General features: G+C 42.3%; 1 protein-coding gene across 4 annotated transcripts in view; it reads right to left on the bottom strand.

The window, feature by feature from the left end:
- Positions 1-534: 534 nt before the first annotated feature.
- The window catches only part of tent4a (terminal nucleotidyltransferase 4A), a 77,746-nt gene continuing 61,782 nt past the window's right edge, over positions 535-16,498 (bottom strand). The window contains exons 11-12 of one of the 4 annotated variants that reach the window (XM_055659185.1): positions 9,267-9,434; positions 535-4,238 (exon numbers count right to left, since the gene is read on the bottom strand). In XM_055659185.1, the coding sequence (XP_055515160.1) occupies positions 4,065-4,238; positions 9,267-9,434 (342 nt within the window). In that variant the 3' untranslated portion in view covers positions 535-4,064. Of the gene's footprint in view, positions 4,242-9,266; positions 9,435-16,498 lie in introns of all 4 variants that reach the window. The other 3 variants (XM_055659193.1, XM_055659203.1, XM_055659177.1) reach the window with 3 other exon arrangements.

The following is a 16,498-nucleotide window of genomic DNA, read 5'->3' as shown; positions in this document are numbered from 1 at the left end:
ATTGCAGAGTGGATAAGATTAATTTAGAGAGCATGAATACTGAAAGGAGAGCAGTATGAGTGTTAAAGGCTCAGACAGGCATAACCTTGGGTATCCGACTTGAAGGGCTGGGGATAGACAGGAATGGGTAAATGACAGGGAAGTCGTTTTAGCAGACGAGACTTTGTGGAGTAGCCACTGTACAGATGAAGAACCCAACCATTATGTGCAACATATTTTGAAAGGTTTCACCCCCAGGATTCTTGGGATGGAAAAAGGAGTAAAGGATCAAGTGATTGTGTGGGACACAATTAAGCCAGTAATGATTTGGCCAAATCTGTGCTCTGTAATATGACAAGAAAACACCAGAGGCAGTGGTAATAATCTTGAAAAGACAAAAATTAGGCATTTGTGTCCAGATTCAGCTCAAAGTTAGTTCTGGAACTAGGAATCATTCTAAAATCTACAAATTCATATTAGTAAAAGGTAAAAACTGAGAAACAATGGTGACTCTGCTCACACTCAATTACAGACAAATGTATTTGTACAATAGATCAAATACAATTGTTTCAGTAAGTTTATTAAAAATAATCAAAGAATAGAAAACTATACATAAAAAATGTTGAATTTTCACTTGCCGTAACAAGTTGCCCCAGTAGTCCTAAACACGATTCTTTTTTTGTATGCAAGAACGTACAGCCCCACAGTGGTAATCAGGCCAATCAATTGTTCACCATGACATAACTTGAACATGATACAGATGGTTAACTAGCACCACAAAATACACAGCACTTTCAGATATTAATTGCATAAACCAAATATCTACAAAGTAGTGTGTCTGCCATTGCTGAAGCTTAAAGCTAGATGTTATGACCAATAGAAAATCATTTCAGCACAATTTCACCCTTTATCATTTGAGCTTTGGTTTGAGCTGTACTGTTAGGTGGGATCACCAGTATGATTAAACTGATACCTTGTACAGTAATTTCATAAAAATAATTTCTCAACTTTTTGTAACTGGCAGAGTTTAATTACTACAAAAGCTAACGATGACAAATTTAGCCCTCTGCTTAGGACCTGTGGAATTACAAAACCATTGTAGAAAACGTAAAATGTTCTGACTACAATGATGAACCGTTGATGAAACAATTAAAAATAAAGTCGGAAAATAAATTGGCAACTTAGGACTTAGTGTTATACGAGATGCTCCACGGCCAACAAAAATATCACTCGTCAAGAAACACAAAATCAGCTACATTTAAGAAATTAAGAGTCGCAATATACTGGGTCAAATGTTGTTACAATTGTTTTATGAAAGCTTGATTTACTATGGTTGAAGTGTAGGGAAATGGAATCCTATAGATACATTATCTATAGGCTATGCACAATACGTAAGGAAATGTCAGAACTCAAATTATAGCTTTAAGATTTTTGTGGGTGCTTTGTGTGAATTCAAAGTATCATTTGGTTCCGATACTGTAACAATGCTTGTTATGTTTTTGTGCAAGATGCATCACCCTGACGGTATTACGTCGCATTTTAGACTGGAAAGCTTTGCAAGTATTAGTTACCTTGTTTAGCAATGTCACAATTACACTGATGTCAGGTTGGGAGCGATGGACAAGACTCCCATTTCTGAAAGCCATCTTGAGAATCCAAACTATTCCCATTATAAAGTTAAGTTGATGTTAACCGCAAGGACAAAAAGCCAAATGCTCATATCCAAATGATCAGCACTGATGACAATTGGCATGGGGAAACTCCTGTCAGTGTGGAATGATATGCAGCATCCAGAATACATTACATCTAGATACAGATATTGCCCCACAATTTGTTTGTATTGCAATATCTAGCAATGCAACTTCGATTTTGACTAATTAAAACCCCATTAATTTACAGAGCAAGCATGAACAGAAATTGATACACAACCTATGATTGAAAAAAATCTGGCACTGCAATGTTACAATGCCTGTGCACTTGTTATGAATTTGTAACTCCTTAGGTTCATTATTATGCTAATTATACTGTAGGAGGCATGAAAATCTATTTGAAGATTTCCACTGAATTGAAATGTTCACTTTCACGAGGGTAGTTTGGCCAATTTTAAACAAAATGCTGCAAACACCCACAGGTCAGGCAACATCTCAGGAAAGAGGAACTGTATTAACATTTCATGTGGAACATCCTAGAGTAGAATGGTTGTAATTTCCACAGATGCTGCTCGAGTGGCTGAGCACTTCCACCATTGTTTTTATTTCAAATCCCCAGCATTTTATCTTTTTGAATTTCAATCAGCAAACTTAAATGGTACAGCAATAAAATTCCTACAAATTCGACCCTTCTGCAAAACATTTTAGATTATTTTCACAAAATTACAGTACAAGACAGAGTGTGGACTTTACTGGAATGTTCTAGAAAATAAAGCACACCAGCTAAACAAGTCAACAGCATGCAACAGAAAAATCATGGCAGTGAGCTCTCAATATCACACAATGATATAGAAGTAACATTATGAAATGTCCTTGTATACTGTTGCTGAGAAACGACTAAACTTGAAAATTTTCAATTTTCCTGCAAATTCCTAAATGTCATGGCAACGTTATCTCCAAACAAAACCACTCCCACAAATGGACTTGATCCACCTATTAGTGTTTAGTTGGGTCGACACCTCTTCATGAGATTGTCACGTTTAAATTTCAACCTAATTCAGGCAATACAGAAGGCATGTCAAATCCCTTAGGGCAACTGTGGTACATTCTTTAAAACATAGGGCTAGGCAGGCTGTAGTTTTTCTCTCTTCCAAAAAGGTAACAAAACAGTGGTTGTCATGAAAAAAATCTTGCATAGTCTAACTGTATGCATGAGTAATATTCATTGAGTGCCAGCATTGCCGAAGTTAAAATTTTTCTGTCCATTGCAATACTGAATCAAAACACCTCCTACAAATGCATACAGTAGAAGTACTTTTTTTTTGCTCCTAATAGAACATATGCACACTGGTATAGATTCTTCAATAGAATCAACATAATTCCTTCCACCACATTCTGTTAGCTGGGAACATCATTCATTAAAATGCCATTTGGACCCCAACATTAACAGGTTATGTTTTTATGATAAGCATGAACATAAACACTGAACAAAGTTCTCCTAGTTCAGACAAAATTTGAGTATGCTTCTTCTGTGTTGTTAAGACTTGCGTTTCTGGCTCTTAATCAAAATCAGAAGTTATAGATTTGAAGTGACAATAAACAGGCCCTGAGAAAACGCAGCCTAAAACACAAATAATGACAATGCAGAAGAAAAAATGATTCCAGTTGCGTTAACTTCTCTTAAAACTTCTGGTTAGTGCTGAGCATTATATAATGAATTAAGGAGCCAGAACTACTCAACAAAATCCCTTACAGTGTTAGCACACTCAGCTTAAATATCGAACCTGCCAAACCAAGAATTCTCTACAAACTTAGATAATGCAACCTGGGAAAGGATTTGTAAACTTCAAAATGTTTCCCTCCTCCACTTAAATATAACTTAAACATGTGATAATAACATCATATGAAAATTAAATAAAAACTTCTGAAAACAGTTATTGCACGAATGATACAATTTGTTCAATATGTACAGAGTAAAAAGTTCTGATATATGTATGAAACCATGACTAAGAAGCGGCAAAACTAAATTGCCATGAAAATGTCCATCTAGATCAACTACTAGAATGACCCTCGGGTTACAGTATTCCTTAAGTTTGCCTCTGCCGTGAAGAATTGCAGGAAGTGCTCATCAACTGCAGAGTTTTGTGGTGAAAGCTTCAAGCTCTTGCATGTCTATCACCGGAGCCGTTCCAGCAGCGACTTGAGAACTATGGAAAGCAATATCTCCATATCCAATAAGGCTTCACAAATACTTAGCACAAGATGATATGTTCTTTAAGATGGAGTTCACCCACCATAATCGGACACATGCAAACAGTCAGTTGCAGATATTAACCAATACCCACTAACTGCAAGTAAATGCTGGTCTTTAATTCCAGTCTGATGTCGAAATCAGTTTTAATGTGAAGACGGAGGATGAGCTCCAATGTCACACCCCTATCGACTTAAACTAACAGTTATGGGCTCCCTCGTCGGTCTTCTCCTTTTTGAGATGTTGCGATTATATTGGTTATGCCCTCTGTGAATGACTGGCTGCTTCATGCCACCCATTGAATTATGATTGGAGCCTTGATTGTGGAGTCCCTTCACCGAATACTTTGGCCCATTGTGCTGCTGTTCAGATGGTTATAAAAGACAAAAGAGGGAAATAAAAAGTCAGGCAACAAAAACCTTGACATCCAAGAAACCAATTAAAACGATTAAAATCTCAGTAAAACAGAACATTAGTTTTAAATACTGTACACAACATCATTCAATGTAAAATATTCTTGCAAATCATAGTTCCTCAGACCATCAATGATGAACGGTGATCATTCAATGAAAAAAAAATCTACCCTTCTGTAATTAGAGAAACACAAATACCAGGTACAGTGGTATCAGTGTAATTTTAAATTTTGTGAGGAATTACGAAATAACAGAATTTCCTGAAGTTACTGACATGTCGTAAGAGGTGTGTAGCACTGAAATGCTCTAGGACAAACTGAACAATACCAAGAAGCCCAACTATGCTCATCACATTTAGCTGCATCAGGCCCATAACAATTTTTTCTCCTTTCCGACCAGACCAAACGTTTTTTGAATGTTGCACTGTTCTCGGGTCTCTTTTCTCCCATAACACCTTAAACATAGACCTACTAGTTTTAGATTCCTGCATTCTGGGTGGGTGGGGGGGAGATGGGGATCTACCCTGCCCATGTATCTCAATGTTATAAACTGTCAAGGTCACCCACAGCCTCCAGTGAGAATAAACCTAGCCTATCCCATCTTTCCTGAGAAGTAAATCCTTCCATTCCAGATGTTATCCTGGTGAATCTCCTCTGCATTCCTAATGCTACCACATTCTTCGTGTAGTGTGGCAATAAGAACGGCACACAATAGTCCAAGTTCATCTGACCAATGTTTTATACATCTGGAACACGACATCTGAATGATGCTCGATTCCTCAGTCTATGTTCACTACCATTTTCAAAGAGTTATGAATGCGCCCCAAACTCCTGAAGAACATCAACTCTCCTGAGGTCCATGTGATTTACTGCACAAAGCTTTGTTCGAAGATGTACTCCCTTTATACTTATCTGGATAAATTCATTTGCCACCACTCCATTTGACCTGTTCAAAAAAATCAATATACCTTTTCTTCCAGAGAAGATTGGTCTTAGTTACTTAATTTCCCCCAAACTTTTTAATTCAAATGTAGACTTACATTGTTAATGGACGGTACTTGAAAATTAATGGACACACTGAAATATTTAATATGGTCCAACAAAGTAATATACTAATATGCAGCCGAAAAGTAATTAAAAGTCCCCTCCTGCCCATCTGCCCCGTCCTCTTTTGATAGTGTACCAAAAGTGATGGGGGAGATATTGAACAATTTTTTTTTCTTCGGTATTCACCAAGGAGAAGGATATTGAATTATGTGAGGTAAGGGAAACTAGTAGAGTAGCTATGGATACTATGAGGTTCAAAGTAAAAGAAGTACTGACACTTTTGAAAAATATAAAAGTGGATAAGTCTCCAGGTCCTGATAGGACATTCCCTAGGGAAGTTAGTGTAGAAATAGCAGGGGCTATGACAGAAATATTTCAAATGCCATTAGAAACGGGAATAGTCCCTGAGGATTGGCGTACTGCGCATGTTGTTCCATTGTTTAAAAAGGGTTCTAAGAGTAAACCTAGCAATTATAGACCTGTAGTTTGACTGCAGTGGTGGGAAAATTAATGGAAAAGATACTTAGAGATAATATATATATAAGCATCTGGATAAACAGGGTCTGATTAGGAACAGTCAACATGGATTTGTGCCTGGAAGGTCATGTTTGACTAATCTTCTTGAATTTTTTGAAGAGGTTACTAGGGAAATTGACGAGGGTAAAGCAGTGGATGTTGTCTATATGGACTTTAGTAAGGCCTTTGACAAGGTTCCTCATGGAAAGTTGGTTAAGAAGGTTCAACTGTTGGGTATAAATGCAGGAATAGCAAGATGGATTCAACAGTGGCTGAATGGGAGAAGCCAGCGGGTAATGGTGGATGGCTGTTTATCAGGTTGGAGGCAGGTGACTAGTGGAGTGCCTCAGGGATCTGTGTTGGGTCCTTTGTTGTTTGTCATGTACAAAAATGATCTGGATGAAGGTGTGGTGAATTGGATTAGTAAGTATGCAGATGATACCAAGATAGGGGTGTTGTGGATAATGAAGAGGATTTCCAAAGTCTACAGAGTGATTTAGGCCATTTGGAAAAATGGGCTGAAAGATGGCAGATGGAGTTTAATGCTGATAAATGTGAGGTGCTACATCTTGGCAGGACAAATCAAAATAGGACGTACATGGTAAATGGTAGGGAATTGAAGAATGCAGTTGAACAGAGGGATCTGGGAATAACCGTGCATAGTTCCTTGAAGGTGGAATCTCATATAGATAGGGTGGTAAAGAAAGCTTTTGGCATGCTAGCCTTTATAAATCAGAGCATTGAGTATAGAAGCTGGGATGTAATGTTAAAATTGTACAAGGCATTGGTGAGACCAAATCTGGAGTATGGTGTACAATTTTGGTTGCCCAATTATAGGAAGGATGTCAACAAATTAGAGAGAGTACAGAGGAGATTTACTAGAATGTTGCCTGGGTTTCAACAACTAAGTTACAGAGATAGGTTGAATAAGTTAGGTCTTTATTCTCTGGAGCGCAGAAGGTTAAGGGGGGGGACTTGATAGAGGTCTTTAAAATGATGAGAGGGATAGACAGAGTTGATGTGGACAAGCTTTCCCCTTTGAGAATAGGGAAGATTCAAGCAAGAGGACATGACTTCAGAATTAAGGGACAGAAGTTTAGGGGTAACATGAGGGGGGAAACTTCTTTACTCAGAGAGTGGTAGCGGTGTGGAATGAGCTTCCAGTGGAAGTGGTGGAGGCAGGTTCGTTGGTATCATTTAAAAATAAATTGGATAGGCATATGGATGAGAAGGGAATGGAGGGTTATGGTATGAGTGCAGGCAGGTAGGACTAAGGGAAAAAAAGTTGTTCGGCACGGACTTGTAGGGCCAAGATGGCCTGTTTCCGTGCTGTAATTGTTATATGGTTATATGGTTATACCCACTGATAATAAATATCCCAAAACGTGCACTAAATTTTTGGAATCACCTTAAATCTAGGCCCCCCAGATCCACTCCAATTTAAAACCCTTCAAACACACGAGGGGAGCCCAGAAAAGAGTTCCCCGTGTCAGTTGATACTGAGATGAACTACCCCTATTCAGTTAAACCCTGACCAGCCTCAGATCAATACTGATCCCCAATCACCAGTTAGAGTGAACCAAATTATCAAACAATGTAAAGAAACTTATTTGGAACATTGGGATAAAGAAACCAAAAGACAAAGCAGATTAGAAAGTTACCGTGCCCTAAAAAGAGATTATAAAATTGGCAGACTATCTCTCAACTGTTAGAGACATAAAGCAGAGACAGACCCTCACCAAATACAGGTTAAGTGACCACTTTGGCAGTTGGAAAAGACAGAAGAGATTCTGGCAACCAAGATAAAATAGAATATGCGGCCACTGTTTGACATGAGGTTGAAACAGAGGTGCACTTCCTTCTAAAATGCAAAAAAAATTGACAAAACAAGGAAAACATTCTTTGACAAACTCAGTCTGGCAACCCCTGATTTTAAAGAACTAGATAACATATCAAAACTAAGAATAATCCTAGGTGAAGGAAATAAGGCACATCTTGGTCGGTGGGGGCGCTGCAAGCCGGCAGCCGTGTCAGCAGCGTGTCCGTTTTTTTCTTTTTTTTAAGTTTTTTTTAGTATGTTTTAATGTATGTTTTTAACTTTTCTTTGTATGTCTCATGTGGGGGGGGGGGGGGGGGGTGGGTAAGGGGGAAACTGCTTCGGTCGCCTCCTCCACAGAGAGGCAGCATCTTCCATGTCGCCTCCCCGTGGCCTAACATCGAGGATCGGTGTGTCCTTTCCCTGAGACGCGCCCGGGACTTCAGCCACGGGCGCAGCGCGGACACTCGGCGTGGAACGTACGAGCCCTTACCGGGGCGGAGCGCTCCATTTCACTGGACCACAGCAGCCTGAAGCCGCATTCTGCAGAGCTCCAGCTGGCGCGGCGTCCGCAGGCTGGGAACCCTCGTTGGGGGACCCCTGGAGGGGAGCTTCGACCGCTGGGCCTGAGGTCTGCAGTGCTTCTGGCTTTAGCGCTGCGGGAACGTTAAAACTTCGATCGCCGGCCTGCACCAACCTGAAGCCGCGGTCTCCGGTGGGGAGGTACAGTTTCAGGACTTACCTGGACTTTCACTCATCTGAATGCCCGCAGCAGCGGCTGCGGAGGGTTGAGGTCCCAACCACGGGGGTAAATGGAGGAGGACTGGCCAAATTTTGTGCCTTTCATCATAGTGATGAATGCCGTGGTGGATGTGTGTGTTAAATTTTTTTATTGCGTTTTTGTGTGTTCTTTTTCATTGTACCGCTGCTGGCAAATTCATTTCACTTGCACATTATGTGGAGTGGGCGGGCGGGCGTGATCCCGAGTGAGCATGCGGGCCACCAGCGAGGATGGCGAAAAGCAGCGGGGGTACCAGCCGATCTGTGGCTTCCGCCAGCGTGACAGAGCTGGGCCGGGGAAGTGGAGGACAGCCAGGTGGCAGCAGCCGTTATGGTCGCGCGGGGCACGCGATGAGAAGGTGGCCAGCGGGATGCGACTGAGTGGGGTGGGGGGGGGTGAGGATTTTATTAAAAATGTGTACAGAAAATTTCATGTGGATTTGCGAATGTAAAAGTAAAATCGCTAGCGAAATGGTAAAAAATCTTGGCATGTTTGCGTCTGGTTTTCGCGGAGTAACAAATCAAAGGCAAAATCAAAATGACATACACCCACACCGAGTTTTAAAAGTATATAGATAGATGTTCAGTGTTTTTCCATTGGGGTAAAATGCAATTGACAATTGTTGAATGGCTCAGTAACGTTTTTAAGTTTTAAAGAAAATTATCAAATTACAGTGCAAAATAAATTACTACCCTACACCAAAATTATTCTGCAAGTATCACTATTTCAGAGATTTGCGAATTGTGCATTTAAAAAAATACATTTAGTTCAGTTTGGTACTAGCACTGTTTTTATTTCATTTTACTGGTTCGTACCTTGTGATGTATATATAGACTTGACAGAAGGCTAGGGGATGCAGTAGGGGGGATAGGGAATACAGCAGTGACAGGATTCAATGGTGCTCCTTCAATACAAACCTGCCTGGAAGGAAGTGCAGGGTGTGTGGAAACACAAATACTGGCTGGTGAGACACCAATCCTAGCCTGTATAAGGTAGAAAAATACACAGGATAAGTAACTTTTCTTTTCAAATGGCAGAGATTTCCTTAATGCTGCTAAGGCAAATTTTTTGCATTAACAATGCTTCATTGTTCTAGAGTTGAAATGTTAAATGAAACAATCCTAAAATACACATACCAAATATTATCAGCACCATGAGTGCATGCGCGTGTGTCAAGAATTCAGCTTTTCCAACTAGTCATATTAATTGAAAATACCACACTCCATATTAAATTCATGCACTGATTTAAGTGAACAGTAGATTTTTTTAAAGGAAACAAAAGCATTAAAGGAAGAGAGTACTATTCTGAGAGTTCGATGAAGGATGGTGTGAAAGTAAAATGGAATGAAAATGCTGGTATTGACTGGTCAAGCCAAATGTTTTTTTTGCCCTACGTTGAATAATTCATTTAAGGTAGTTGTACACAAGCAAAGAAGAAAAAAAAAACTTGAGCAAACCACAAAGGTTCCTATCAATGACAATTACATGAATTAGTAAAAATAATGATGGAAAAGAGTGCTGGTTCTGTAAACTCAGTTACTTTTCGGATCACAATAGGAGGCTTTGTTGCACATTTCTCGAAATATGAAATTACACATTAACACAACAAACGTTGGTCTGTATTTTGCTTGGTGAAAACTGGGATTATGAGTCTTACAATGTGGAAACAGGCCTTTCGACCCAACTTGCTCAAATCGGCCAACATGTCCCATCTACATTAGTCCCACCAGCCTGCATTTGGCCCATATCCCTCTGAAATGAATGGGATTAGTTGAAGTGTTAGTGAGCGTTGTGTGTTTTGTCCAGTTTGTCCAAGATATATGTACTGCAGGAACATGCTCCTAAACATCGGGGGCAAACCACGGTAGTAGTACGTGCGCGTTTTGATGCGATTTAGACCAAATACGCCGCTATAGACTACTACTACCGGCTGCGGAGCCAAACATAGCGGCCGCAGATATGAATACAACTGGAGAGAGGAGTCGGGAGAGGAGAGAGAGGAGGAGGAGGAGACGCAAGCGGTGTGAGAGGAGGCAGAAACGGGGTAAAAGAGCAGGCTCTTACACGAGGCGGAGACGGGGGAAAAAGAGCAGACATTAGCGCTAGGCTAACAGCTAACCCCACCCGTCCTGCAGTGCCCTCGCTTCTCCTCTCTAATGTCCACTCCATGGACAACAAACTTGACGAACTGCGTCTTCTCAAGACAACATACAGGGATATAAGAGACTGCTGTGTGTTTGTTTTCACGGAATCATGGCTCCACGGCAATACAGCTGGAGGGAATGACATCATTCCGTGCGGACAGAGAGGCAGCTAGCTCTGGTAAGAGCCGAGATGGAGGCCTGTGCTTGTACATAAACAAGGACTGGTGTGTGAACACTACGATAGCCGGGAAACGCTGCTCTCCGCTGATAGAATTCTCATCGTGAAATGTCGGCCTTTCTATCTGTCGAGGGAATTCTCCGTTGCTTTTGTTGTGGCTGCATATGTTGCTCCAAGTGCAAATGTAAATTCTAAGGCCAACGAAGCACTGGGAGCCCTGCATGACGCCATCGGTGAGTTCCAGACCAAATATCCTGATAGCTTCATTGTGGTGGCCGGGGATTTTAATCACACCAGCCTTAAGACTGTGCTCCCAAAATTCAAGCAATATGTGGATTTTGAAACCAGGGGAGAGAACATCTTGGACTTGGTTTACACCAACACCCCAGAGGCTTACAAGGTAGCCCCACACCCTCACCTGGGCCACATTTCAGTGTTTTTAACACCAGCCTAGAGACCGCTGCAAAAACGAGTGGAGAGAAAACACACCAGGGTCTGGACAGAGGGAGCAGCCTCAGCACTGCAGGATTGCTTCCTGCACACTGACTGTGATGTGTTCAGGACAGCAGCATCCTATGATGACCTCATCAACATCGATGAGTACGCAGAGACTGTAACCAGCTACATTGCCAAGTGCACCGAGGATGTCACTATCATGAAAACCTTCACTGCACGTGGAAACGAAAAGCCATGGATGACGGCAGAGGTGCGCTCGCTGCTGAGGGCTCGTGATGCAGCCTACAGAGTCGGTAACACAGCCGCTCTTCGATCTACCAGGACTGCACTGGAAAAAGGAATCAGGGCAGCGAAACGTGCCTACGCGGGGAAAATCCAGGGACACCTCTGTGACACAGGAGACACCAGGAGGATGTGGAAGGGAATCCAAACACTGACGAGGTACAAGGCAAGGCAGCAGGTAACCGACACGCACACTTTTCTCCCAGATGAACTGAACAACTTCTTTGCAGGTTTTGATGCAGCAAACACCACACCCAAGGGGAGAACCAGCCCCTGCTTACAAACCGACCAGCCAGCCCTGACCATAGACTCAATGGACACATTGAGAATCCTGTCTAAGGTCAACCCGTGGAAAGCAGTCGGACCTAACAACATCCCAGGACGTGTGCTCAAGGAATGTGCTGAGGAGTTAGCAGATGTGCTAACAGACATCTTTAACATTTCCCTTAGTCAAGCCATTGTCCCCACATGCCTCAAAACCTCCACGATAATCCCCATAGCGAAGAAACCAGTGGTTGCCTGCCTAAATGACTACCGCCCTGTCCCCAATAATAATGAAGTGTTTTGAACGCCTGGTGAAACCCCACATTACTGCCAGCCTCCCCTCATCGTTAGACCCCCTCCAGTTTGCCTATCGCCCCAACCGTTCTACAGAGGATGCCATCTCTACCACGCTGCACACAGTACTCACGCATCTGGAAAACAATAACACATACGCCAGAATCCTGTACATTGACTTCAGCTCAGCGTTTAACACCATCATCCCACAGAGACTTGTGGAGAAACTAACCCTGCTGGGCCTCAACACCACCCTGTGTCACTGGATCTTGGACTTTCTGACAGAGAGACCGCAGTCAGTCCGTGTTGGCATGAACACTTCAGGCTCGATCACGCTGAGCACCGGCTCCCCTCAAGGCTGTGTGCTCAGCCCGCTGTTGTTCACACTGCTCACACATGACTGTGCTACCAGATTCAGGGACAATAAGATCATAAAATTCGCGGATGACACAACAGTGGTGGGACTCATCAGCGGAGATGACGAATCAATGTACAGGGAGGAAGTAAAACAACTAGTGGACTGGTGCGGCAAAAATAATCTAGAATTAAATGTCGACAAAACGAAGGAGATGGTTGTCGACTTCAGGAGGGCGCAGCCAAAGCATACACCCCTCAACATCAGTGGCACTGCAGTGGAGAGAGTGGAGAGCATAAAGTTCCTCGATGTGCAAATTACAGACAGCCTCACCTGGTCCAGGAACACCACTGAGACCGTCAAACTGCTTCAGCGACTGCACTTCCTGAGGAAACTAAAACAGGCCTCACTCCCCACTAACATCCTCAGGACTTTCTACAGGGGTACGGTGGAGTCTGTACTCACGTACTGCATAAATACGTGGTACTCCACCTGCAACTGTTCGGACAGGAAGGCTCTGCAGAGGGTAGTGAGGGGAGCAGAGAGGATCATTGGCGTCTCCCTACCCTCGGTACAAGAACTGTTCCAGAGCCGCTGTCTGAAAAAAGCTCAGAGAATTGCTAAGGACAAACTGCACCCCCTCCACATACACCTGGATCTCCTGCCATCAGGCAAGAGATATCGAAGCATCAAAGCCCGGACTACAAGACTGCTAAACAGCTTCCTACCACAGGCTGTGAGGCTGCTAATCAGTCACTCTGCACTCACAGTCACTTGATTCTGCGGCTGGCACGGACACTTTAATAACTGGCACTGGCCACTCAAATCAGCTGCCCCGGACATTTTTATGATTGGTTTATTGTGTTTTAACGTTGTGCTTTACCTGCTTTTAACTATTTATTTATACTGTTCCATCAGGGACTGGATTGTTTTTACTGTTATCATGTGTGAAACATTTTAAATTTCATGTGCGATGCTCCATTATTCCCTGGGAAACGTCTTTTCATTTTGCACTGTACAACTGTTGCTTGCAAGATGACAATAAAGGTTGATTGATTGATTGGTGTGATCCTTCTAATGTTTTAGATAATGATCATAACTCCACTTTGCTCTCTTAATTGATCAGTAAATAAATCTTGGCCATTGAGCTGTGGTCATAAGTGCTAGTAAAATCTAGTTCAAATTACTTTTATGGTGCCGAATTAACTACGGTTTTACAGAACAATGACAAATGAATTGATAACTAATTAACCTCAGCAATCTAGGATTGGGAATTCTCTGAGGGAATGTTATCCAAAATCCTGTAGAAAAGGTCTGCAACCCCTAACCTTTCTGGCCTGAATGTGGCGCAAGTCCCATGACAAGAGATCGACTGTTTCCCAGTTTAACGCGTGTCAAACAGTTTAAATCACTGCATCATAAGTGGCTCAATAATCACACATTGAAATAAAAAGTTGGTTACAAAATTTGAATGAGTTTTAGTTTCAATCCCAAGTTAAATCTGCACAAATTCCACATGGGTATCCGCCACTGAATGAAATGTTTTAAAAGTTTTAAATTACTTGAATACATCTAATAAAGTGAAAATTCAACCTTTTTTTAATTCACAAAATTTCCCCCCAAAAACGTTAGATGAACCGAATTAGAATTCTTAATTATAAACCACCAATATTTGATGAATTTTCAATGTACAAATAGCAGTATAAAGATGCGGCCAAAACACATGTCAACAAACTTCCATTAGAATCATTTTTTTTTTAAATTTTGTTGTGATGTCGTTTTAATTGCCTGCTTGCAATTCTTACCTCCTCCACTATTAGATGAATGTATTCAATCAAATCAAGCTGCTTTCTAGTCATGCAGCTCTATAGCAGTCACACGGTGTCATAGAGTGATACAGTGTGGAAACAGGCCCTTCGGCCCAACTTGCCCACATCAGCCAACATTCCCAGCCACACTAGTCCCACCCGTCTGCTTTTGGTCCATATCTCTCCAAACTTGTTTTATCCATGTACCTATCTAACGGTTTCTTCTTAAACGTTGGGATAGTCCCAGCCTCAACTGCCTCCTCTGGCAGCTTGTTCCATACAACCACCACCCTTTGTGTGAAAGTTACTCCTCAGATTCCTATTAAATCTTTTCCCCTTCACCTTGAAACTATGTCCTCAATTCCCCTACTCTGGACAAGTGATTCTGTGCATCTACCCGATTTATTCCTTTCATGATTTTATACACCTCTACAAGATCTCCAACACTCAGACTCTAGTCCTGGCAACATCCTTGTGTATCTCTGAACCCTTTTATACAATATCTTCCCTATAATATGGTGCCCCGAACTGAACACAATATTCTAAATGCAGTCTCACCAAAGTCTTATACAACTGCAACATAACCTCCCAACTTCTATACTCAACACTCTGACTGACGAAGGCCAATGTGTCAAAAGCCTTTTTGACCACCTTATCTACTTCGGACTCCACCTTCAAGGAACCATGCACCTGCACTCCTTGATCCATCTGTTCTACAACACTCCCCAGTGGGCTACCATTCACTGTGTAGGTCGTGCCCTTGTTAGACGTCCCAAAATGCAACACTCCACAATTCTCTATTAAATTCTATCAACCATTCCTCCGCCCACCTGGCCAACCAATCCAGATCCTGCTGCAATCTTTCAAAACCATCTTCACTAATTGCAAAACCACACACTTTTGTATCATCAGCAAACTTGCTAATCTTGCCCTGTTCTCATCCAAATCATTGTTGTAGATACCAAACAGTAACGGCCTAGCATCGAACCCTGTGGCACACCACTAGTCACAGACCTCCAGTCCGAGAAGCAACCTTCCACCATCACCCTCTGCTTCCTTCCATGAAGCCAATTTTCTATCCATTCAGCTATCTTTCCTTGGATCCCATGCAATCTAACCATCCAGAGCAGCCTACTATGCAGAACCTTGTCGAATGCCTTACTGAAATCAATGTATCCATGCAAAAGCTCTGCCCTCAGACTTTTTTGGTCGTCTTTAAAAAACTCAGATGTGTGTGAAACGACCTCCCATGTACAAAACCATGCTGACTATCCCCAATCAGCCTTTTCCCATCCAAATGCTTGTATAACCTATCCCTCAGAATACTCTAGTAACTTTCCTACTACAGATGTTAACCTCACCGGCCAAAAGTTCCCAACATTTTCCCTGCAGCCCTTCTTGAATTGAAGCACAACGTGCCAGTCTTCCGGCACCTCTCCTTTATTTAAGGACGACTCGTAAATTTCAACCAGGGCTCCCGCAATTCCATCACTAGTTTCCCACAATGTTATCAGCTATCTGAACAGGCCCTGGAGATTTGTCTACCTTCATACACGATAGTCCTTCGACATCAACACCGACTGCTCTCAAGACACTTCCTTTGACTGCCCCAAGTTCCTCCGTCCCACTGTCTTTCTCCTCGGTAAACAGAGGAGAAATATCTTTCCCATCTCCTGTGGCTCCACACAGAAGTGACTGCTTCGATTCCCTAGAGGTCCCACTCTCTCTCTCTCGTTACCCTTTTCCCCCTTATCATATTTGGGATTGTCTTTAATGCTACCCACAGAGCTATCTCCTGGCCCCTTTTTGCCCTTCTGAATTCCTTTTTCAGTTTACTCCTTAGTTCCCAAAACTCCTCAAGGGATGCACTTGATCCCAGCTGCCTATATCTGCCCCATGCATCCTTTTTGTTTTAGACCAATGCCACGATTTCCCTCATCAGCCAAGCTTCCTTACACTTGCATGCTTTGCTCTTCACTCTAACAGGGACATGCATATCCAGAGGTGTTGTCAGCACACTTTTAAAAACATCCCATTTGGCTGATGTTCCTTTCCCCTCAAATAACCTGCTCCAGTCAACTTGAGCGAGACCTTCGCTCATACCCTCAAAGTTGGCCTTACCCCAGCATTTTAACACGTCCGTAGCCATAACTATCTTAAACCTAATCGAACTGTGGTCACTGGTCCCAAAAGGCTCCTCCACACACTTCATTAACTTGCCCTTCCCAATTTCCCAATACTAGATCCAGTGTTGCCCTCTCACGTG

Source organism: Leucoraja erinacea, chromosome 2 (assembly GCF_028641065.1).
Source record: "Leucoraja erinacea ecotype New England chromosome 2, Leri_hhj_1, whole genome shotgun sequence".
Taxonomy (NCBI): Eukaryota; Metazoa; Chordata; class Chondrichthyes; order Rajiformes; family Rajidae; genus Leucoraja; species Leucoraja erinaceus.
The sequence above is the reverse complement of the archived record's forward strand: the minus strand, read 5'-3'. Positions and strand labels throughout refer to the sequence as shown.